The sequence below is a fragment of the Stenella coeruleoalba genome (assembly GCF_951394435.1).
Source record: "Stenella coeruleoalba genome assembly, chromosome: 20".
Lineage (NCBI taxonomy): Eukaryota > Metazoa > Chordata > Mammalia > Artiodactyla > Delphinidae > Stenella > Stenella coeruleoalba.
In genome coordinates, this window is record NC_137166.1 from 43103634 (window position 1) to 43128431 (window position 24798).

Consider the following 24798-nt stretch of genomic DNA (forward strand, 5'->3'; position numbering starts at 1 on the left):
ATACAGAGTACACCTGCAGGAGCTGAAACTGAATCCATTCCACATTTCTAGACCTTTTCAGTAAATGGATGGATGGATGGATGGATGGATGGATGGATGGATTGGTGAGTGAGTGAGTGAGTGAGTGAATAATGAGTGGTAGCTCTGGGGGAGGGGAGCGGTTAGTGGAGAAAACAAGCAATTGTTGAGCACCTACTCTATGCCTGGCCCTGTGCAAAGGGCTGTATATACCTTATCTCATTTGACTTTCATAACAAAACTTCAAGGTAGTTATTATCATTCTTGTTTATTTCCACACTCATTTCACAGATAAAGAAAGGAGGCTTAGAAAGACCCAGGGTCACACCACCAGTTTTCTTTATTTATAACCTACTTAATTTTAAAAACAGGATTTCAGATGAACTCTTATGATTTAAGCTGGGTCCTGAGGCTTGGATTCCAGATAGCTCTGTTATACCGAATTGCCACCATCAGAGGAGTCAGGTTCCCAGAAGGCACGTCGGGGAGGGTGCCAGGAGTTCAGGGGGCAGGATTGCTTCCTTGGGGATGTTACCAAACCACTCACCGCTTCATGCTTCTCAAGGATATCAACTAGTACTAAGGTGCTAAGACACAAGGGGTCTCTTGCCGGCTTGATATACCTGCCCTTCCCACTTTCTCCTGTCTCACTACTTCCTACCCTCTCAGAAGTCAAGATTTCTGCCTATCAGCCTTGGAGCTCACTCCATCTTAATTCCTTTCTAGAGCCCAGTAGGATAAGGGCAGAGATGCAGATACGGGAGCCGTTTGTTTGGAAAACATTTTATTGGAGTTACTGAGGCAGCAAAGAGTGATCATAGATAGGATGGTGATCAGATCCCACACTGGCCCCCTCTTTCAGTGGTATCAGCAGTGCTGGGTCTCGAAGGGGCTGGTCATTGGGCATCCACAGCTTTACCCATCATTCCTCTCAGCTGTGGGGAGAGAGGGTACGGTCAGTTTGGAGACCCTTGGGGGCGGGGAGCCAGAGTCCTAAGAAAGCCCAGGATAGGGTGGCGCCCTGGTGGAAAGGAATCTCTGCCCCAGTCTAAGCTCCTGTTCTCCTCTGAGTTATAGTAGTTGCGATTTCCCTTAGCTTTGTTTTTCTTAATCTTTATTGGAGTATAGTTGATTTACAATGTTGTGTTAGTTTCAGCAAAGTGAATCTGTTATACATATACATATACCCACTCTTTTTTAGATTCTTTTCCCATATAGGCCATTACAGAGTATTGAGTAGAGTTCCCTGTGCTCCACAGTAGGTCTGTATTAGTTATCTATTTTATATATAGTAGTGAGTATGTATATGTCAATCCCAATCTTCCAATTTATCCCTCCGCACCTTTACCCCCACCCCAGGTAACCGTAAGTTTATTTTCTACATCTGTAACTCTATTTCTGTTTTGTAGGTAAGTTCACTTGTAGCCTTTTCTTAGATCCCACATATAAGTGATATCATATGATATATGTGTTTCTCTGTGTGATTTACTTAGCTTTGATCAGAAGAAGCTTTATCCTCCTTTCACTTTCCCCACTCTCCCACTGAGATCCTCTGCTTTTTCCCTCACCCCCAGCCTCCTTTCTCTCCTAATGCCCACTGCCTCTTACCTTAGGAAAAGCATCCCAGTTGACGAAAGGAAGTCTCCTTTTGACAGACTAAAACAGAAAAAGAGAATGAGAGTGATGTGTTACAGGTCAGGTGAGCATGGATCAGTAAGCGCTTGCTGAAGACTCTGTAGCGGTGACGGTGTCATTGTTTTATAATTACAGTAAGCATTAATATTTCCTGAGCACTTCTTCTGTGCCTGCCTTATACTGACTGCTTTATGGGCATGATTTCATTTGGTCTTCACAGCAGTCTTTTTTTTTTTTTTTTTTTTTTTGCGGTACGCGGGCCTCTCACTGTTGTGGCCTCTCCCGTTGCGGAGCACAGGCTCCGGACGCACAGGCTCAGCGGCCATGGCTCACGGGCCCAGCCGCTCTGCGGCATGTGGGATCTTCCCGGACCGGGACGCGAACCTGTGTCCCCTGCATCGGCAGGCAGACTCTCAACCACTGCACCACCAGGGAAGCCCCATAGCAGTCTTTTGATGTTGGTACTGTCATTGTCTCCACATCACAGATGAGGAAACCGTGGCTCAGAGAAGTTAAGACATTTGCAAGAGGGCATGTAGCGAGTATGTGCGGGTCACGCACTACAGGCTCTAATTCCAGCGCTACCACTGACTTAGCCTTCTAAGCTTGGGTAAGTCACCCAACTTAGAGCCTCAGTGTCTTCCTGGAGGATGAGGGAATTCGAATAAACTCTTGACTGATTAAGTTTTTCCTTTTCAGAGATTGTCTTTGTGGGCCACGTTAGGAAAATAAGGTCTGGCCACGACAGCCTCCCCGGGAAGTTTTCTTCAGTTGGGCAGCATCTAAGTGGGACAGTTACTCCCTCCCAGGAAAGAACCAAAAGGGCTAGACTAGAATGCGTTGCCACTACCCGGACCAACCGTCAGGAGAAAAAGGGCGCCCAATTGCTTACCTCGAAGAGGGCCTTCCAGTTCAGGAATTCATTACCCTTAAGAACCTTTGCAGAGAGAGAAAGAGACCAGAAGAGAATCAGTTCCAGGGAAGGACAGAGCTTAGCCCCTAGCCCTCTGGGAAAGGTGAAGGACCATGACAGCTCTGCAAGCTCTCTACTCAGGCCTCGATCTCCTTTAGGATTTGGATATATATGGGGGCCGAATTAAAGAATTAAACTTACAGGTCGCGACTTTTCAGTGTTCGGAAACTGGGCATAAGCCGTCTAGGCAAAGCAGCAGGGTGTTCAGAAAGTTATTTAGGAACATGAACAGATGGGGGACGAACTCGTAGTCAGATGGTGGGAAAACAGGTGGTTTACCTCCTTGGTTCCTGCCACATTATTACCAATGGTGATTCCTTCCTGGAAAGCGAAGGGGAGAAAGGAGACAAATGATCGATCACACGATGGCAAATCCCCTTCCCCAAACCCTCTCTGCCAGCTCTGCTCCCCTCCACAGGCCAGTCCCATTCTCCACCATGGCGCCTCCGTTAACCCACTCTGTCCCAGTGTGGCGATGATTGACAGATGTACACATGTCGAGAAGGGATGGGAGAGTGGCACGGGGGAGATAGAGAAGTCGGAGCCCAGGCCTGCATCCACCGTCGGCAGCAGGAGGAGAGGGCGGAGAAGGAGGATTCCTCCCAAGAAAAACGAGCTAGTGCAGTTCTGCTGTGGACTCGGGGTGTTCCCGAGACACCCACGCTCAGCCCACGGAGCTGGGCACAGGAGATTGGAAGGCAGGTGGGGGCCAAGTTTCTGAGGTGCCCTGTCTGCCTTTACTTCTGGAGGTGGGTTTGCTTTGTGGCTTGAATTGCCACCAGAGTCTGAGTCTCCGTCTCCCTGCTCCAGCTGGAAGCCCACCTCCCACCCCCGTACTTCAGTGCCTCCGATCTGTTGCCATCCCGACCTTAGCTGCCCAGCCTCATTGCCCCTCATTTCTTCCTTCCCACAACAGAGGTCACAAACAGGTAGCCTACAGCCTAGACCCAAATGTTTAGATCTCATCACAATTTGGCTTGTTTGTTTTTTAATTTGAATTAAAGGTTTTTAATTAGTAAGAATTCAGAAATCCGATTTCCAGTTTCTCTTGAAAATTTTTAAACTCCGGCCACACTGGGCACATTTTCCCACTTAGCAGCAGTCAGATGGCATAGAGACTGTCCCCTTCCAGGTTGGGCAAATTCATTCCACCTCCCCTGAGGCCCCACCAGCCCTCTTGCGCACGGACATCACTTGCTGGGATCCTAAGCAGTGGAGTCTGTGACCCCTATCGTAGACTTGCAAATCCGACATGCGCATTCCCCCATCCCCCTCACAGTGCGATAAGGTGGGGAGAGAGGAACCTCAGGATTTTTCCTGGCTGGAGACTGACTCCTAAGGATTCTTGGTATGGCCTAAGCTCCAGAGGTAGCAGGGCGCTTCTAGCCACCTGAGAGCCATTCCCAGGGATACAAACAAAACAGATGTGGGGCTGAACCCAGACGACCAACTTCAGCCCCTGTCTCCTCTCAGGATGTCCAGCCTCTACCCCACACTTTACCACCCTTTCCAGAAATATAAGCCTCTCTGCCCCTTCCCAGGAAAGCTTTGTCTCCTTCCTCCTTTCTTCCCTTCCTCAGAGCCCCAGCTTCTCATTCAGCCCCTGGTAATAGCCAAAGATAAGAGCCACTTATCCAGTGACCGATTGAGTCAGCTAACAGGTATAAGAGAAAGAGAACCCAGGTGACGTGCTCACCTCAGAACTGCCCAGGGTAGCCCCCTGAGCAGAGTGGAGCGCCAGGAGAGAGAGGAGAACCACAGCAGCAAGAACTGGGATCTTCATGGTGTCAAGTTTGGGGTGTTCTGAGGCAAGGCAAGGCTTGCCCTTTATATTCCCAGGGAGGCAGATCTGAACAGAACTGGGGTCCCCACCCTACTGACTCACCCCCAGATCCTGTCGCCCACCCCTGGGGCTCTGGGAAGGGGAGGTGTGGACTGTTTCCCACTTGCCTTGGATTTCTCAATTCACATTCTGCCCTGGGCACTTGGAAGGTAGGCTGGCAATGGGGTTCTTCATGCCAATGGAGCTGAGATGGAGACAGGTTGGACCTGTCCCTCCCAGAGACTGGCCATGGCACCCAAGCAACCTCTCCTTTTGTCTTTGTCACTTTGCCTTATATCTCTTCGTTCCTCTCTTATAATTCCGGCTTTTTCCCACCCTATCCAATTCTGTCTAAACTCCCTATACTGGCATTGAAGGCCTTCCATACTCTGACCTCAATCCACCCTTCTAACTTTTCCTTCTTTCATTCCCTTTGCACATACTTCACATTCTGGCCAAACTGGACTCCTTACCAAAGATATCCTTCTTTTTCCTCCTCCAAGCAGCTGCCCATGCTACCCCTTATGCCTAAAATGCCCTTCTCTCATCTCTTGTTCTCAGAACCCAACATCCATCCTGGATTAAGCTTCCCAGATGTCTCCCATCATCTGTCATCCCCCTTCCCAAACTTTTCCCTTCTCGTAATTGCCATAGCAATTCATTTGTATCTCTCTGGCATTGTACCTAGAGTAACTTGTGTTCTTCCCTCTTAGAATATCAAGTTCTTGAGGTCAGGAACTATGTCTTAATCACCTATACATCACCATGCCCTAGCACCATGCCTTTACACAGTGGAGGTGGATTCAGCATACGCTAGGTTGGATATCTTAGAATTCAAGCATCCTTCCACCAAGTTGTGCTTTCTTCCTTTGGGGCCGGACCCATTATCCAGCTGCCCATCTTACACTCTTGGGTCTTCAGAGAGGTAACTGTCTTGAGCTAAGAAGGCAAGGAATAGAGAAACACAGGGACTTCCCTGGTGGCGCAGTGGTTAAGAATCCGCCTGCCAACGCAAGGGACACGGGTTCGATCCCTGGTCAGGGAAGATCCCACGTGCCGCAGAGCAACTAAGCCCGTGCATCGCAACTACTGAGCCTGAGCTCTAGAGCCCCCAAACCACAACTGCTGAGCCCATGTGCCGCAACTAGAGAAAGCCTGTGCAGCAATGAAGACCCAACGCAGCCAAAAATTAAAAAAAAAGAAAAAAAGAAAGAAAGAATAGAGAAACACAAAAGAGCAAAAATAGGTCTTAGAGCTACCCAGTTGGGCTCTAGGTCCTGAACTTTGAGCACCCACACCATTTCGTTGAGCTGATTCTGCTCCCCACCCGACTCCCCCAGCTTGACAGTTGTATCACCTCAAAGTGACAGAACATCCTAATCGAGTAACGTTCTCCACAACTGAGGCTCAGGTGGCCCAACCGGCTCCTGGTGTAAAAGGGAGGTGCTGGAACACAGACGGGTGCTGCCAGGACAAAGCAACACCTCATTTCAGCGTGGGCTCTTTACCCCGTCCTGATGCAATACACAGAGATAACAGGCCTGGAGGCGTAGCGGGCTGGGCTTATCCACCAACAGTCTTCATGAGCCCCAGAACCTGGTACTTCAGTTCGATTCTCCTCCTGCCCCCACTCCCCAGTCCCCGGCATCCCGCCCCTCTTCGGCCTCAGGAAGCCTCCTCCGTTTTTCTAACGGTACGTCCCCTTTCGCAGAGCTACCTGAGGAGACGGTGCTTGAGGAAAACTCGCTAAGCACAGATGACCGTGTCACGCAGACGTCACACAAGGCTGGTGTTCCTAGAGGGGACGAGTGAGAAAATGACAGATGGGTGGAGCGCCTCCCCAAAAGGTTTTTCTGGAGGACACAAGTTTTTATGTGTAATGAATTCTCACCAATTCATTAACAGGGACTGAAAGAGCTCATTCACCGCCGTTCTGTCGGCATAGCGTCAACTGTGAACGAAGTTGAATGAAGCATGAGCAGAATGAAGGATCAACAAAGGAGAGCTGATATTCGGTGATGAAGTCCAATCAGACCTGCTAGTGGAGGAGCACTGCAGCCCGGGTAACTCCAGAGCAACAGAGGAGCCCAACGCCGTCATCCGCTGGGCTCCAGCTTACTTTTCCAACAAATTCATTTCCCTGTTTCCCTTGTTCCTCCTCATGCTAATGCGGCTAATAATAACGTTAGCCAATTTATTGATGTCGTTCTCTGGGGCAGGCCTTGTGCTAGGTATTCTAAATGCATGATCTCACTGAAATATCACAGTGCTTCTGTGAGACAGGTACTAACAGTTATCCACATTCTGTAGGCAGGGGAACCACAGCACATAGAGGTTAAATAACTCACCCTAGGTCACACAGCCAGGGCGTGGCGAGGCCAGTGTTAGACCCCAGAGTTCCAGAGGCTGCACCTGTACTGCCCCTTTGCTGTACTGTGTCCTACCCAGGGCCTCGGCCAGCCCACCTGGCGCCCTGTATGAATGAGACCCATGCCCTGAGAGTCGGGGGGCCAGGCTGCAGGTAGCCCCCTTTTGTCCTCTCGACCAGGTATCCTTTTGTGGTGTGCAGCCCGCACAGCCACAGGTGGCAGCTCCGAGCAGACATGCATTCGTTTCAGTGGGTTAAGCTATGCTCTTGCCAAATGAAAACCGAGAACTGAGAGATGGATGGTACTCAATGAGCATACGTCTCAGGGTGAACCTGCGATTGACTCAGATTCCAGATGCCTCTTATAGTATGAGCATCTTGTCACAGCAAGTGTGTGTTTAAAAGACAGTCTTCTAGCTCTAGTGTGTGAAGTTCTAGTGTTTAAAGATGGGTTCTTTTATATAATGCCACTAACTACACGCCTACTCCTTCATGTGCACAACCAAAGGAATGCTGTTCTTTTTCTGGAGGAAAAGAACTGGCCGGGCTAGACTTATGATCGATCTCCATTTGGCATTTTCAAGGGTAATTTTGGCCTTACATGATTTCTGCTGTAAATGCTAATCTAGAGTCTGGTGTCTCTCTCCCAGTTCCCTCCCCTTCCCCCACCTAAACTGCCTCAGTGAGTTTGTGTTCCCCGAGTGTGCAGTGTCCAACGGTGGGGCAGGCTGGGGGAGAGAGGGTAGGGGGATCCTCACTGGCAGAGGGTCCCAGCGGTTGGAGTAACGGGTGGCAGGAGAATCTACCTGGGATTCAGCGTCGGCTGCATCACAGAGGGTTAGTGGAGTCGGACAGAGGCACAGAGCCTGGCTCTGCGTCACCCCACCTCCAAGTCTGCTTGATCTAGTTCCCACTCCGAGAATACCAATAAACCCCTGTTTTCCCACAGGCCTTCGCCCACCCCACCCCAAATCTGCCAGAACTTGAATGTGGGTAGGAGGCCAGGCCCAGCCTTGTTGCTACATTACAGACACACCTAGGGGCTGGGAGCCAGCCTCCTGGGTTCAGGGAGGGAACGGGGTTTTGAAGGGATGCACACTGGGGCCTCAGGGTCTTGGCGAATATCTAGGGGAAAAGCCTAGAATCATTGGAGAGAAAGGGGGCTGGGGTGTGGGCTACTGGGGGGCAGAGCCCAGGGCATCCCTGTCCCGTCCTGTTCTCCCTCTGCCAGGGTTAGGGTCACACCCAAGAAAGCAATCACGTTGCCCAGCGGGTCTGGTTTCTTCCTTCACCGCCCACCCTCTGCCCTGTGCACGCTTTGCTTAAACTTCTCCCAGGAAGACCTCTGGATTGAGCCCCCTTAATTCTGATCTCTCCTTCCATCCTCTAACCCAGATATTTATTATGCAGCCATTTTGACTCCTGGTGCCGAGGATACGAGATGGACAGGGTACCTGTCCTGTGAAGCTTGTGTTCCAGTTAAAGAGAGACAGATTATAACCTCACAAAAAATTAGGAAACAAGATCATTTCGAGAACATGACAAGGTCTGTGAAGAAAATAAAACAAGGTGACGTGAGAGCGATTGGGTAGGTGTCCTCGGTTCAGCTGGCTTGGGGTTTTGAATTTAGACCAAAAGTCGTTAAAGTTTCAACCTTCTGAAGATCTCGGGTTCCAGGGACAGGTAGCAGCGGTGTTCCTCGGGAGCCTTTCCCAGCAGGTCCAGGTTGACATTGGAAGCAGAGGTGAACGGTGCGGAGCCACGCCGAGGGGATGTTACTCTACAACTAATGGAGCTCGTGGGGGATTCTGAGCAGGGGAAACTCCCCGGCTGCCGTGGGACAATGGACGTTAGGGGAAAATCGAACGTCGGAGGCTCCGCCGTGAAGCTGCTTCAGAGGCTCCGGCAGGACAAAGGGGAGGCTGCCGTTTTATGAGAGTCCTTCACACCTGAGGGCCTTAGCCTGTGCTTTAAACTTCAGAGGGTGGCTTTCAGCCTTTTGGACCAGGCACGCCCCAAGTCCAGAAACAATGTTGACCCCTTCAGCTTCTCCCTCAGTCCCTCAGGGACCGGCACGTGGAGACGAGGTCCAGCAGTCTGTAGCCCTCACCCCACACCCCAGGAAGCCCGCTGTCAGTCAGCGGGAAGGACTGAGCCTCAGGCCCCGGGACGGACCGCGCTCTCTTCCCTGTGGCTGCGAGGAGGTAGTGCAAGGCCCTCCCTTCCCAGGTGAAACCCAAGGTGAACAGAAGGCAGGAGCCGCAGTTTAAGGACAGAAGTGAGAAGAGGATGCACATCAAATTGGTTCCCCCAAGTCCTTTTGGGGCCCGACTCCTTTCATTTATTCATCAACCGTTTGAGGCCCACCCTGTGCCAGCCCCTGTGCTAAGCCCCGGGAACGCAACAGTGATCGAGGCAGACAGCGGTCGTGCCCTCGGGGAACTTGCAATCTCTGAGGGCGTCACTGAAGCTGGCAGGGTGCTTCCCGTCCTCCTTTCATTTCCTGGGTCCGCCAGAGGCGGTCAAGGACCTCCGAGGTGTCAGAGAGCGGTGGGGCCCCTTCGTTTAGGCTCACTGTGTGGGCTTGGCGGGACTTTGCTCAGAGACGCTAAGCACAGACTCCCCGCCCCGTGCCCAGGGCTCCTCCGCTGGTGATCAGCCCGGGCTCAGCCTGAGCCCCAGCTTCTGGCTGTTTCCCTGGTGCATGAATGGAGTAGAAGTTTTTCACCACCCCTCTGTCTCCTGGAGAGCCTCTACGGCATGTGACGAGGGACTGGGGACTCGCCACTCCCCCCAGCTTCCTAAACACATCAACCCAGACTCACCCTTGTCCACACCTTGGCGTGTGCACGAGGCTGAGGCTGCGGCGTATTCTGCCGGTCCCACGCTCTTCCTTCGCTCTTCCTTCTGCCCTGCCCTGACCCTCCAGGATGGGTCTCCTCTCTTGGAAGAGCCCCTTAACTCCCACCTCCTGATTTCAGTAGCTCCCCTGTGGCTTTTTCAGGCCAGCGGAACATCCGTGACTGCTCCAAGTGCAGTAAGCCTGCTAGTCACATGTAAATTGGGCAAAGATGATTTTTCACAGATGGAGAAACCCAGGCCCGGTGAGATCCGCTACTTCTCATCAGGACGTCCCAGTCTTCTCTCTCTCGGCCCATCCTGTATACCCCTCTCAGGAAGAAGGCGAGTTACCTGCCCCTGAACCTCCCTCTTCCCTCCTCCCTGATCCAGGCCATCAGTGTAGTATTAAAGAATAAAATTTGCCAAAGTTGGGCTTCCCTGGTAGTGCAGTGGTTGAGAGTCCGCCTGCCGATGCAGGGGACACAGGTTCGTGCCCCGGTCCGGGAAGATCCCACATGCCGTGGAGCGGCTGGGCCCGTGAGCCATGGCCGCTGAGCCTGCGCGTCTGGAGCCTGTGCTCCGCAACGGGAGAGGCCACAACAGTGAGAGGCCCACGTACCGCAAAAAAAAAAAAAAAAAAAATTTGCCAAAGTCTTAGGGAAACAAGACTCATGTTTTATTTCCACAGAGAAACTCTAAAGTAGGACGTGCCTCCTGAATTTCTGTCACGGTAACTTCAGGTCACAAAATGGAGCAGGTGAAGCAATGGCTGGTGTATCCACTGAGGCTGACGGTCAAGGAGACACCACAGTGGGTGGGAGGAAACAAGGGATAGACAGATAGGTACCCAACCTAGAAAAAGCAGGTGTTAGCACCCATACCAAGAGCTGGGGGAGGGGCACAGTCAGGTCCCTTGATGACTGACGGTTCTCAGGGCTTCAGTCGCAGTTGCAAGTGATTTTCTAGAAGACAAGAAAAGAGAAAATGGTAGAACACGGCCACTCCTAGAGCTGCTGAAACCAGGCATCCTCTCACCCAGCTTCTGCGCCCACAGTTCCCTCGTGTCCTGCCTATGTCACCTGCGGTCCCCTCACTTTCACTCCTCCCTAAAGCAAATATTACCTCTTCCCCACCGGCGACTCGCGTCTTTCTGCCTCTGAGCCTTTAAACCCGAAAGGTTCCCCTCACTACAGTCCCCCCCGCCCCCGCCCTACAATGCCTGTCCTGTTCCCACTGCTTAACCGAGCCTGCCTTGCTCTTCTCTGGCCCTGCCTCTGTCAGGCCACCACCCAGCACTCAGAGGGTGTTCCGAGTGTTCTAGGTCATCTTCTCATGAGCTTTTCTCCACACCCCACGCTGGGGTCTCCTCCTTAATACCTTTAGTGTGTCCACCCAGAGCAAAGGGAGGGCCAAGCCCCCAGCCCTCCCTCCCCCCGCCCACCCCCGGGGCGGCGGGCCTCAGCTCCTGGCTGCAGCCTTGCACAGCTCACTGACACTCACCTACCAAAACTTCACCCACTGCAGCAGGTCAGGTCGCGCCCGGGAAGCCTGCAGGACGAGGAGAATGTCTGAGTGGACAGAGCGCCGTCCCCGGCACACCCTCTGGCCTCAGACCCCTTCTCTCGCCAGCCGGATTTTCTCTGCCCCAGTACTTACCGAGGAAGAAACCGTGACTCCGCACTGTAAAGAGAAGATCAGAGGAGGTGAGGTGAGGACCTCCGTGCCCTCTCTGTTCTCGACCATGTCCTTAGGGCTCAGGAGGGGCCCATGGCGGGGACAGGCTCAGGTCAGGATCACCCCAAAGGTCCTTTGGTCTGATTGTGGCCCTTCAGCCACAGCAGATATCTCACCCTGAGCGCATTTTACCCAAGATGATATTGAATATGGTCCCTGAGCACACACTGACCAAGGGGAGTGAAAAGAGGAAAGGTGGTCTCCCTCTGCCTGCTAGGGGGATAGAAATTGGCCACGAGCAATGGGCAGAAGTGGATACCCACAGGTAGTGTTAACTACACCTTCACCTCCTTTCAGTCAGCAGCTAGTTTCTGATCTCTCAGTAGAAGTCCTCTCCCCAAGGAGAGGGGAGGGAGAGGACTTCTCTCCCTTCATTACTCTGAGAGATGGAGGGATAATACTGCCTGTTTGTGCGTTTCTAACCAGCCTAATTAGTATGTAGCACATTCATTTACTGAATTTATCAGATTGTTTTCTTTGCACCCGTATAAAACAAAATCTTCACATTGTTTTTCCTGTTATCTCCTTTGTGAAAGGAAGCATTTATTTTCCCACCAACCAAGAGTCTCTGGGCTGGCCTCCTCTCCCCAAGAAAGGTCAGCAGACCAAGGAAACCTGTCTGTCTGTTTTGCCGTGTGTCGTGTGATTTTTTTTTTTCTTTTTTGAGCCTTATATTCCTCACTGAGAGGATTTGGGTCCCAGTTTTCTCCATGGCAGGCGATGCACCCACGGCTCCCCTAGAACCTTTTCTGAGTGAGTGGGTGTGAACCTTCTACCCTTCTCTTCCAAACTGCTCTCAGGGAGCTGGAGTCCCCCTGCACAGGGGTGGGGAGACATGACTATCAAAGTGAACAGGATTCAGCCTCAGCTAGCCTACCCAGAGGACCTTGGCAGTGAAGGCCTCCCCTGTCACCCCCAGGCAGACCCCGTGCAGTGGGAGTCAGGAAGGTTGCAAGCCTTACCTTAGTGGGGATCTGGGCTGAGTGCTGCCCCCCACTGGCAGTAGGGTATTTCTGCTGGTTATAATCGTAGTTCTGCGGAAGGAAGCAGGGGGCGGGAGAGAAGGGATGAAGGCATTTTGCTCCCACATCCCGGCCCTGGCTGGACCTTTCTCAAAGCCCCTGCCTCCTCCCCTCCTTGTGTCATGTGTTTTCTTCTACAGAATCTCCTTGAGCCAGAGCCCACGCCCTCACCTCGCTTTATGGTCCCAGCCCAGATGGCCCTGCCTCTCTCATCCCTCTCCACCTCTCCCAGCTCCTCAAGTGTCCCTGGGGAGGTGAGGCGAGGAGACCAAGGAAAGAAGTGAAGTCTGAATCAGGTGGTCGTGTGGCAGTTACTTTAGAAGTTACAGCTGCCACATCTTGGCATCCTGTGCCAGGCTGAGAAAATTACAGAACGGGGGGCATGGGGAGAGAGAACTGCAGATTGGCCAGACCCGGGAGCAAGGCTGAGAGGAACCAGGGACCTTCTAGGGCCTCCTGAGGGAGGGGCTCACCTGACCAGCAGCGCCTACCCTCCTCTGGTCCGATGACGCACGGATGCAAAGGGAGAGGGCGCCACGGTGAGGGTGGCTCCGTGGTGCTTCAGGCCTTGCTGGACTCTCGAGGCTCCAGCATCCCACCACCCAGGCTCTGCCCTCCCTTTAGAGCCCCAGCACCCCGCCCAGCCCACCCCACCCCTCTCAGCGGTCTGTGATAAGCGCTGCCTACAGAGAAGGCCTGGAGGAAACTGATGGCCCAGATAGACACAGGACAGATCTCTACACTCAGCATTGGGCAGCCAGGGTAGAGAACGGGTTGGCAACACCTCCGCCACCCAGGCACCTGGAGCCGGAGCTAGAATAACAAATGAGCGGTACCCGCACAAGCTCCCGGGGCAGAGCTGGGCACCTCAGCCCCAGCCCGCCTTCTGCCTGCAGCAAACCCCGCTCCCCTCATAGGACTTTTAATCCCTGTTCCCAAATGCTGTTCTCTATACGGTCCTTGGAAGGATGGTCTGTTATTCATAGAGGCGAAGTGGAGTACGTTAGGTTAGCTCTGGGTCAAAGGAGAGAAAGGAAGGGGAGAAATACAAGAAAGGAGATGGAGCCCCGTTAAGAAGCACTGCAGGTGCGCTGGCCACCTCCACTGCCCCAATCGAGGCAAGAGGAGAATCTCCTCAGTAGGAGGGAAGTTTAGTTCCTGCCATTGTCACTTCTCTACTAGAAACACACACACACACACACACACACACACTCTCTCTCTCTCTCTCTCTCTCTCTCTCTCTCTCAGGGTCAGAATGTTCTTCCCAAGTCTGGCTTAACTCTCTGCCTTACCCATACCTGAATTCCAACCCCACTATTAGGCCTTACACCGTGGGCACAAACTGGTAGACCGTAGGCCTCCAGACATTTTTTGCTTGGTCCACATGTTTAAATTAAATTAGTTGAAAACCAGATTTCTAGCTTTTCTTGAAAAATCAGACAATGTGGCCCCATCTGTCCAGCCTCACGTGCCCACATGGACAAGTGAGTGGGCAGCCCTTGCCTCAGTGCCCAAGCGTCCTGATTCCCGAAGGCCACTGGCCATGCGGAATGGACGTGTGGCCTTTGACAGGACCCAGAGGCCCTGCCCATCCTTCCCAGAACCCAGATAATCAGACCCCCTGCAGCTGCCTGCACTCGACCATGACCCTCCGTCCTCCCCCCATGCACACTGCCCTCCCGCCGTCCTTCAACTTTCCTCCTTAGTGACCCCTTTCCAGCTCTGAGAGTTGGCCCCAGTCCCAGGTCCCTCCCTCTTCCCCACCCCATGGTCCCCTCCACCTGCTCATGGCAGCTGTGGCTTCCCCCAAGCCAGGCCACGCCCAGCCGGAACAGCAGCAGGCGGAGACAGTGGCTGGCTTCATGATCTTGTGCCTGTGGAGGCCCTAACCCTGGACCTCGGCTTTTATCCCAGGGAGGACCTCCCACTATGCTCCTTCTTCAGTGACTCACAGCTTCCCTCTCCCATCCCACCTCCACCGGTGAGGCGTTGCGCAGAGGGAGGAAAGTGGGAAGGGAGGAAAGTGGGAAGGGAGCAAGGCACCCCCCCTCAGCAGGGATGGGGAGGAACCGGAACAGAACCTGCAAGCCACTGCCCAGGGCCCAGAACCCCACGTCCTCAAAGCTGAGCTTCCCGACCCTGAAATGAGGGGTCCCACTGCCCTTACCTCAGTAATTGCGTTCCAGTTCAAGAAAGGAGTGCTTTGTTTGAACTTCTGGAGGGAGAAGGAGAGATGAGTGGGCCATGAGGAAAGAGAATTCCAAGGGTGGAGGGGGGCAGCTGGTTGGGAAAGTTTGGCGCTGGGTGTAGTTTGGGGTTAGATAAAGATAAGCCTACCGGAGACTGAGGGTGTCAGCATTTCTGGTGGCATTGGTGATAAGACTTGGGTGAGATTACCTATCTCAAAAGTGAGAAGAGGGGGAATTTTGTGACAAGTAGGCTGGAGGGAGGGGTAGCTGCCTTGAGGGAGGGAGGGGAAAGGGACAGGATGACCAGGATCCTCAGTTCTTCAAAGACGGAGAATTCTCCTACCTCCCAGAGTCGACAGAAGTAGAGGAAGATGCGAGTCCTGAGGTCTGGGATTTGGTTCTGTGGATGAAAGTGGGGAACAGGTGAGCAGGGAGTCTGACCCCTGCTCACCTAAGCCCCTCTGCTCCTGCGACCACCATTCCTCAGCCTACAGGATTCACTGTGACTAAGGTCCAGGGGGAGCTGGGTGTCTTTAGGGACACCAGAAAACTGTTTCTGGAAACAAGGAGAGAGAAGCTAGGTCTCTGGAGCCACTGACCACCCCTCCGCCACATACACAGCACACGACACCATTCTTCTCTAGCCCCATTTACCCCCCGGCCTCAGGCAGAACACAGCTGTGGCAAAACCTCAGGACCAGAACCTGCCCCTGACATGCCCACCTTTGCACCTGTCACGCCACCTCCAGCCCATCTCCCAAAGCTGTAGGGCTGAAGTCTCCCCTTCCTAACCCCTCCTGGAACAACAGTGGAGATGTAAGAAAGGAGGAGACACCAGGAGTGTGGGAGAGCTGATATTTATTTCAAGGACCAGAGTTGAGATTAGTGGGGAGACAGTGGCTTCCCTGGTCAGGGGGGCTTCCCTGGTCAGGGGGACTTCCCTGGTGGCGCAGTGGTTAAGAATCCGTCTGCCAATGCAGGGGACATGGGTTCGAGCCCTGGTCCGGGAAGATCCCACATGCCACGGAGCAACTAAGCCTGTGCGCCACAACTACTGAGCCTGTGCTCTAGAGCCCACGAGCCACAACTACTGAGCCCGCGTGCCACAACTACTGAAGCCCGCGCACCTAGAGCCCGTGCTCTGCAACAAGAGAAGCTACCGCAATGAGAAGCCTGCGCACAGCAACGAAGAGTAGCCCCCGCTCTCCGCAACTAGAGAAAAGCCCACGTGCAGCAACGAAGACTCAACGCAGCCAAAAATTAAAATTAAAATTAAATAAAAATTTTTTTAAAAAGAGAATGGGTGGGGCCCCCATCCATCTGGAGGTCACGGGGTGTGAAAAATCCTCTGGTCCTGAGCAAAGAAATAAGTCCTAAGGGGGAGGTCAATGACTAGGAATTCAGGGACTCGTGGACCTAGCCAAGGGTAGATTGGACCCCGGCTCCGGAAATCCGCGGGGACCTTTTGGCCCACGGCTGTCATCGGGGCAAATCCAGAGAGTCCAGCTTGGGCTTGAAACCCACCCCGCCCCCATACTTGCCAGGAACGTTTGGTCCCCCCTCCTTACTCCTCACCCTGGCTGAAGTCCTCGGCTGCCTCGTCGCCCCTCCCTCCGCCGTGAAGGAGCTGGGGATGCTCCATCCTCTTCTCTGCCCACCTCTGTGCTGCCCCTTCCCTAGGAGATCCGATCCTCGGGGGAGCCACCCCAAATGAATGCCGCCTGACTGCAAGCACTCCCCTCACTGCCCCCCTGGATGTGCAAAAACGTTTGGCTGTCAGTCCTCTGGCCCTCTGGGAAGTATCTGTGTGTGCCCTGGTTCTCCCATCAGACCCTAAGTGCCCCATGCTCAGGGGCCTGGGCTCCCCGTGGTCCATGGTAGGGCGTCTCACCCCTACCAGAGACAGTTCTTTACGAAACAGAACAAAACAGTCTATTTTGTGCATCCAGAACAGGACTCCGCTGTAGCTGGGAGCTTCTGCATCTCCTGTCTTTCACTCCCCACCTTACTGCCAGAAAGTGACGTTCCTGAGGGCTGTCCCTTTGCCTCCCCACCTGCCACCAACCCCCTCCCTCACAAGTTCTGGAGGGCAGGGGTCCAAGTCTGCCTTCTTTTACGTGAAGGGTCAGAAACTACGCTGCTCACAGGAGCCAGGCGGGCGGCTAGAAGAACTGTGGTGGGCGGTGGGAGTCTGACCAAGAGGGGCCCGGTGTTGCCATACTGTTCTTTAAAAATGAATCAAACAGTCAGTGGGCCGCAGATTGCAGCTTCTGCCTTTGGTATCTGCATTGTTTGTTTGTCCTTCACCTCCTCTCTCAGTCCACACCCTCTGCTCTGGAGGTACCTCTGCTATTCTGGTGTCAAATCAGCCTGGCCAGGGCTTCCGCTGCAGGAGGAAGGGGTGGGCGGGGAGGAAGGAGAAGCAGGTTCTGGGCCCCAAGCGACTCCTAACATTGCATATGTGCAGGGCCCGGACTCACGACACCGCCAGGCTCTCGGCGTGTTCGCTTCCTTTTCCCATCTCTCTGGGCGTCAGTCCTCGGGTGGTCTTTTAGCTTCGCCTGATGATTCGGTCCGTCCCCTACCTCTGCCTCTGGCTCCTGAGGATTAGGCCTACTGACTCTCCCCTTAACCTTCTGGTGTCAAAGGGGACACTGAGGTTCAGACCAGTTCGGGTCTGCATGTTGAGACATGAAAGAGGCCCATTGCCTCCTCGTCCCCCCACTTCCAGCTGCTTGCAAGTTCCCCCTCTCTTTTCAGGTCTCTGCTGTCCTTCCTCCTTGTTTTCATCTTTTCTTTTTGCAGTACGCTTTTATTTTATTTTATATTATTTTTTATGCGGTACGCAGGCCTCTCACTGTTGTTGTTTCTTCTGTGCGGAGCACAGGTTCCAGACGTACAGGCTCAGCGGCCATGGCTCACGGACCTAGCAGCTCCGCGGCATGTGGGATCTTCCCGGACCGGGGCACAAACCCGTGTTTCCTGCATCAGGCCAGCAGACTCTCAACCACTGCGCCACCAGGGAAGCCCCTCATCTTTTCTTTTTAAAGCACTGGCTGGAATGCTGTCTTCGTGACCATCCTCATTGCTCCCTGGCTCACCAAGCAAGGGTTTAGCTTTCTTCTCTATATCCCTTCTCCCACAAAGATCAGAATGAACGGCCTTCCAGCCCTTACCTTGCTGATGGTGTCCCAGTTCATGAAACCCAGCTTGGATTTTAAATTCTGCAGAGAAAAAGAAGGAGAATGACCAAATGACAAAAGAGGTCAAGGGCCACTGCTGACAGTCATTATAGAAAGAAGACTTCAGCCTGTGGGACCAAGGGACAGAGGTTTGATTTTGCAAAGGAGAGCGAGCAGAGCACTCTTGTCGAACTCACCTTCCAGAAAGTGTCCAAGCCGAAGAGCCCAGGAAACAGCTGAGAGTTCTAAGGGACGGATGAGAAATGGGATGAGAGTAAGGACCCACGCTGTGAGCACGAGGCAGGGGCAGGAGATGTGGGTGTCGGGCGGAGGCAGGGGTTGCTTGACACCACGGTCCCAGCCCAAGGAGGAGTGACGTCCTCATTCACCAAGATGTTGGTTCTATTGACAGCTTCCCCTCCCCCGCTAGACCCTTGCCCCTGGGTGGGGAAAAGGGAGCTGATGGTCAAGGCTCTACATCCTGTCGTACTTGCCACCTATCATCCCACTCCTGGCCCACCCTTCTCCGCCTCTGGTCAAGCCACCTTCTCCTCTTCTCAACACAGTACCTAAGAGCCCCACCTCCAGAAAGCCTTCCTGGACTGACTCGCTACTTGCTCAGCAGAATAACCCCACCCAGTCCCTCGAATCATACCCATATTCGTGCTCCCCCGCCATGCCCTGCCCCCCCCAAACACTGCTAGTAGCCAATATGTAGTCCCACTGTGCGCGGGGCACTGCGCCTCCACCCGCCACTTTCCCACGTGGAGATGCCTCCACTTTACAGATGGAGAAACTGAAACGTAGGGCTGTCCAACAGCTTTTCTCAGCATCTGTCTCTGTGTCAGACTCCAGTGTTGGGACTCTGAACCACCCTGATGTGATTATGATGCAGAAAGCGCTGCAGTAACTGAGGGGGGTGAACAAGTTAGGCTTTGCTGTCCCCATGTTACCCAAGAGGGAGCCTGGGCTCAGCGAGGTTAATCGACTTGCCTGATGACACACAGATGACAGGTAACACAGCTGGCGTTTGAACCCCCATCTTCTGAATCAAAGTTCACTGCCTTTCCACTTGTCAACCCTGCCTTCTTAAATATGGTTTAAAAAAATATCCCCTTGATGATTCTGTCATTTTTGTCTGTTTTTCCATCTCACGATATATTGAAGACTTTGGTAGTATAAAACTAGAAATAGAATTACAAACTGGGAGGGGGTTCCTTAAAACCTGTCTACCCAGGAAAGGTTAGTATCCCTGATATGCAAGGAGCTCTCCCGAGAGCCTTCCAGGTGGCATCACCACCCCTCGCCTCCTCCTCCCCGTTAGGCGTGCTCCTCGCCCTGTGGGCCCCACTCAACCCCGGGGCACGGGCTGGCAGCCTCTCCAGGATGCCTGTTAGAAACCAGAATCTCAGCCCCACCCCAGCCCTGCTGAATGCGAATCTGTATTTTCACGAGACCTCTAGGTGATTCCTGTGAGCCTTAGCCAACACTTCCTCTGTCAGCACAGCAGTTGCTGAGGGAGAGGCAGATTTCCAGAATAACTAGGAGGGAAATGTACGCTCTGGAAACAGTTTCCATGTACGCTCTCGAAACACTGTTTCCATGTACGCTCTTGAAACACTGTTTCCAAAGTCCTTCAAAGGAGTCACCCGAATACTGTTTACCCGCAGGGTATAGGACGTTTGAAACAATCATGTTTCTAGAAGGATTGGTTTTCATAGGATTTTTCACAGCCCCATCTGTGGTATAAAGTGAGGTATATCATGTAAGGATCTGCAATTAATTATTACTTCGGAGCTGGTTAGTCTTTTCAGGAGCATGTGTTTGGTTTCTTCCCTCTAGATTGTAAATTCCCCAGAGAGGGGGTTGGAACCAGAGCTAGCCTTAGGAGGAGGGGCCGGAGCGGAGTTGCCTTGAGGAGGGTGCACAGCTGCCGTGATGAGCTGCCGTCACTGCAAGTTCGCCTCTCACCTGACCCCCAGATTCCCCGGACACGTGGACTTCACTGCGTGGATTATTGCACGGCGGGAGAGAGAAAGAGAAACTCTCATTTCCCACGAAGACACCTAGTCCAGTCCCCAGACTGCAGCATTTTAACTCCGTGGCTGGCCCGGGTCCGCCGACCCGGCGGCAGTCAGCCCGTTCCCCGCCCATCCCTCAACGCCTCTTGTTTTCCTTCCCACCGTTCGGGGGCAGATCTGCACAGACACGCCCTCGCCAGACGCTCACCTCGGGTTTGTTCCCACCACTTCCACCCCTGCTACCCAAGGAGGAGCTGGTATTGTATCCCAGCAAAAGGGAAAGCGAGAGTCCGTGTGGGGTCTCCAAAGGGCTTGGAAGGGCACAAATCGTTCCCAAAATAGGAAGTCATCCCATAATAGGCACTATGATATTTTAACGCCCTGCCCAAGCTCCACACTGTCCCATCTTCAGCCGGTCAGTCACAGAGGGAAGTTATTCGGGGCACGGAGAAGGGTAGGTGTGGCCACGTGTATTTGGAGTTGTGGGGTAATTGGGGGATTCTGAGCTGCTGCCGTCCAACCTCCACTTCATGCCAGGGGTGGAAAAGCCACTGGAGACCAACTTCATAAGAGCCGTGACCCTGGCACCCTGGGGCTCCTTCGGCCCTCCTCCTGCCTCTCCTCACCCCTCACCCTCTCCTGGAACCTAGAAAGGGGAAGGGACCCCTAGAATCCTTACCTGGGAGTAACCGCCTTGATCAAAATTTCTAGAGTTTTCGAAGGGTCAGTTGTAGGTGGCGGGGGAAAGCAGGTAGTACAGGGAGCAGTAAATTAACACTTGGCTTGCTCTTGCCTGAGACCCTCCTCTTGCCTGAGGCCTTTCCCAGATCCCCAAGGAAGCCAGCTGTGCCCCCTCTCAGCAGGACCCCTGATGGGAGTTCCACCCCAATCCGGCTGCCAGGTACTGGTCCCCTCCTGGCCCTCTCACCCCTCACGTAGGGACACTGTATTTGTTAGCGTCCACACCTCAGCTCTGTAAATGTCCTTAAGTTTCCACGTGCGGTTCTGCCCCAATCCTCCTGGGAGCTTCCCAAACAAGTGTCATGTTTCCCTGTGCCCACCTCTCTTGCTCCATCCACTACCCCATCTCTAGTCCAATTCGCCAAGTGGACACGCCTGCAGAACTAGAGGTCAGACGGGAGACAGGGCATCCCCGGCATCAGGGAGTGGATGACGAGGGGCTAGAGTGAGCACCGTAGGCAGGGCACCTCTTCTGGAAATTAGAGGGCACATTTAAGCCACACTTCCTGGTGAGGCTGGGAAGGTGGGGAACAGAAGCTGAGGGAGCCCAGGATGACAACTCCGGTGACGCCACCTACCCTGGGGCTGGCAGCTTTCGGGAAGACCTCGGAGTGGGTTTCCTCAGCAGGGACCACCAGGGGCCCCACCTCTGCCTTCAACAAAGGAGAACTTACCCAGTGGAGCTCAGAACTGCCACCGCTGCTGCTGTTGCTGCCGCCGCTGCTGCCACCACTGATGCTGCCACCGCTGTTCCTGCCATCACTGCTGCTTCCCTGAGGGTCAGGAAGAGATCAGAGTGAGGTCTAAAGATGAGGACACCGAGATTGCTTTCCTCTCTCCCCGGCCTCCCTTGCTCAGGAATATTTCCCGCCCAGTCTGAGGGGTGCAGAATGCCCCAGGTTGTCCTGTCCTCTTACCCCAGAGTTGCTAGAGCTTCCACCTGAGCCAGATGGTGGGCGGTTGGTGCATTGCAGAGGGAAGGGGACGGGTGAGGTTTGAGACTTCAGTCAAAGCCATCCCCACAGGCCAGGCTCTCCTGCTTCCCTGGCTTGGCCTTCTTTCCCATCGCATCTCTCTTCCACGCCCATCTCACTCTTCCAAGTCTCCTCCCCACACCTCTCTCTCCCCTGTCCGACCTGCCTCTTCCCTCAACCCCTCCCCTGCCCATCTTTCTTTCCTCTTCGTCTCTCCCACTTTCTATCACACGCATCCAGACACCTCTTCTCCTCCGACTCTTCCTCTTACCTCTGCATTTGGGTTGTCGCTGCTTCTCCTTGAGCCATAAGGAGGTTGGGCCACATCTGCCTGCAGGGAGGGTGAGACTGAGCATGGGATCGGGAAGGACACGGGGGAAACGCCAAAAGTGTGGGCTTGAAGGGAGGGAGGTGGCAGGCATCAGGGCCAGGGTGATGTCCTGATGTACCTGAGTGTTGGTGCCTAGGTTGAACGCCCCTCCATAGCCTTCGTGGCCCCAGGAGCCTCCCCGAGAGTTGGTCCCAAAGCTGCCACCTGAGCCTCCAGAATACACCTGGTCCCAGGGAATCCCTGGACCTCCAGGATTGCCTGGAGAGCCAGAGGAGCCATGGCCTCCAGATGGAGGCTGCCCATTGGTTCCCTGCAAGACCAACGTGGCCGCACTGAGTGTGTGTGGCCACCTCCCTCTGGGATGGGGTAGGACAGGCAGAGCAACTCAGATAGAGAAGCCACAGGGAGAAGCAGGTGGAGAGAGACCTCAGGGTGGTGGGGGAGGGATGCCTAACGTAGAAGGAAACTGGCCCAGACAGCCACCAATAAGGGAGCCCTTCCTCCTACTAACTGCTTCCCAGGACTCTCAACCCAGCTGCCCGCAGCCTCCCATTTCCACACCCGGCTTCCAGCCACTCACCAAAGCACTGTTGCCGCCAGGCATCCCCTGCGAGGAGCTGTGGGCAGCGTCCACTCCGTGCTGAATGACATTCTCAGCCTGTCTGCCAGCCTCACTCCCAGTGTTTCCAAGAGCATGGGCCGCTTCCTCAACCCCACGGGCGAGAGCATCCCCCACGCCGGGGCCCATGGTCTCCTTGACTCCAGAACCCGCTGCCTCTCCATCCCCTCCGCCAGTGGCCTCCCCGACTCCGTGCTTGATGGCCTCTCCCGCCCCGTGTCCAGTGGTCTCCATGGCCCCTGCTCCAGAGCTCTCCCCTCCACTCAGCAGTAGGCCAGCCTCCCCACTGCCCAGGCACAGGGCCAGCAGGAGGCAGGCCAGACACCCCTGTAGCTTCATCTCTGCCTCGTTCCTTCTCTCCTGAGTGTCTTCTTCCCACCCAAGTTTACTCGCTTGCCCTTTCTCTTTCCCTGCGTCTGCGTGCCCTCCTCCCTTCTCTCCTTCCTTCTGACTTCTCGTTCTCCCTTCCTCTAGGTCTGCAGTCTTCTCTCTCCTTTCCCAGATGTTCCTGTTTTCCCACAGCCCTTGTCCCCGCTGCTACTCCTTATACTGTAGCTTGGAAGAAGGTGGCAGGGCTGGGCAGCCCAGAGTCCCTCCCCACAGTGACTCAGGCCCAGCCACCCATAGGTGAGCTGTAATTGTGAGCCTGAGAGCCTGTGTCGAAACAGAGAGGGAGCCCGTGCATCAGGGAGGGAGGGGGAAATGGGATGAGACCGGTGCCAAAGTGTTCCCATTTCCCAACCCCAGGAGTCTGGGGCGCAGGGTAGGAGGTCGCATCTGAGGTGATAGGCTGGTAGTGTCTTCTAGAGGTGGTGTGAGGGGGGGGGACTTAGGAGAGAGGAATCAGGCAGGACCTCATCAGGGGGGCGAGGGTAGGGAACCCAGCGGGATAGGACCCACCCTAGGTGTAAGCCAGCCTGGGTCGGGGACGCCAGAATGGCAGGACGCCACCTGCCGCTGCAGGTGCCCTTCCTCAGCCTTCCTCTCCGTTTCCATCAGCCTTTGTCTCTCCCATCTCTCTCCCCTCCCATACTGCCACCTAAAGGTGACTGCCTCACACTTCCACACCTTCCAGCCACAGAGAGCCTGGGACCGAGGAGACCGCCCTCAGTGGGGACGCCAGGCATCTGTCGGGGAAGGAAGTGGCTACGACCCTGAGAGGGGTCATCGGGGCGCCTCAGTTAGCATCCCGGCTGCTCTGAGCTGAGAAAGCTGGGTGGAGCTGGGGAGCTGGGCAGGCGGGCCACCCCCAAGGAATGAGGGGGCGAGGAAGACCTAGGGAGGGAGCTGCTGACCCAGGCACCCATCCTGTTTACCGGGCCTGGTGGGGGCACGTGTGTGAGCTCACGGCCTGCCGCGAGGGCTGGGACTACACCAGCGCACCCCACTGCTGCCCCCAGCCCCTCCCAGAGGGGCCAGAGTGGCACTGGCAAGGGAGGAGGGGTCAGCACAGGGGCAGGAGCCCCGGGTCAGCCAGTGGCCCTCTCCCCTGGGCCCAGCTCAGGATGCAGAACTCGGGCAGCCTCCCGAGGTCTCATCGCTGCTCAGCGAGCGAGGCTGCTTCTCCACTCCCAGGAACCCCAGGTCCTCCCACTTGGCACTGCCTTGTATCGCTGGGACTCATCGCCGAGTTAGGAGGGGCCGGTTTCTATCCGCCTTTCTCAGCGTCTCTCCGTCAGTCTCTCTCTCCACCCCAACACCTTCACCCCAACTTGTAACACCCATCACCTCTCACGATGTAAACACAATGCCTGTCTGTCCTCCGCTGCTCCTTCCTAGCTCCTTATTATTCCATCGCTGACTTTTTAATGATGATAATAGTGGTGGGGGTAATAACAATAAAAATCATCATCATCGTTGTAGCTGCAGTTTATCCAGGGCTTTCTATGTGCCCAGCACCGGACTAGGCACTTTAAGGCTCAGACAGCCCTGGGAGAATCGGTCTTATTCTCAGCCTGTCTGCCAGCCTCACTCCCAGTGTTTCCAAGAGCGTGGGCCGCTTCCTCAACCCCACGGGCGAGAGCATCCCCCACCCCGGGGCCCATGGCCTCCCTGACTCCAGAGCCTGTTGCCTCCCCATGGGATGACTCGGCGATGGGTCCCAGTCCCAGTGACCCAAGGCAGTGCCAAGTGGGAGGACCTGGGGTTCCTGGGAGTGGAGAAGCAGACACCACATTTAGGGACCGAGAACTTGGGGCTCAGAGGGGACATGGTGAGTATGCGGTAGAGGCAAAGCTAAGCCCAGCCTGTCTCATTCCTGAGCCTGGCTTCCAGCGTATTCTGTCATCTCCGTGTCTCAGACCTTCCCCTGCTTTTCGAAGCCCTCAT

General features: G+C 54.4%; 2 protein-coding genes across 2 annotated transcripts; both read right to left on the minus strand.

Moving 5' to 3' along the window:
• Positions 1-914: 914 nt before the first annotated feature.
• On the minus strand, positions 915-4694 carry KRTDAP (keratinocyte differentiation associated protein; the record flags this gene model as incomplete). Its single annotated transcript, XM_079907819.1, has 6 exons — positions 4323-4694; positions 2906-2947; positions 2768-2809; positions 2546-2590; positions 1627-1674; positions 915-953 (listed from the first exon to the last, which is right to left on the minus strand). The coding sequence occupies exons 1-6, from the start codon at positions 4407-4409 to the stop codon at positions 915-917; spliced, it is 303 nt and encodes a 100-aa protein (XP_079763945.1). The 5' UTR covers positions 4410-4694.
• Positions 4695-10405: 5711 nt separating this feature from the next.
• On the minus strand, positions 10406-22809 carry DMKN (dermokine; the record flags this gene model as incomplete). The annotated part of the gene is made up of 14 exons (XM_079906631.1): positions 10406-10619; positions 11158-11205; positions 11314-11403; positions 12354-12425; positions 14946-15002; positions 17779-17826; positions 17982-18029; positions 18174-18224; positions 19756-19850; positions 19968-20106; positions 21221-21319; positions 21792-21851; positions 21970-22161; positions 22432-22809. The coding sequence occupies 13 exons, from the start codon at positions 22807-22809 to the stop codon at positions 11158-11160; spliced, it is 1377 nt and encodes a 458-aa protein (XP_079762757.1). The 3' UTR covers positions 10406-10619.
• Positions 22810-24798: the final 1989 nt, after the last annotated feature.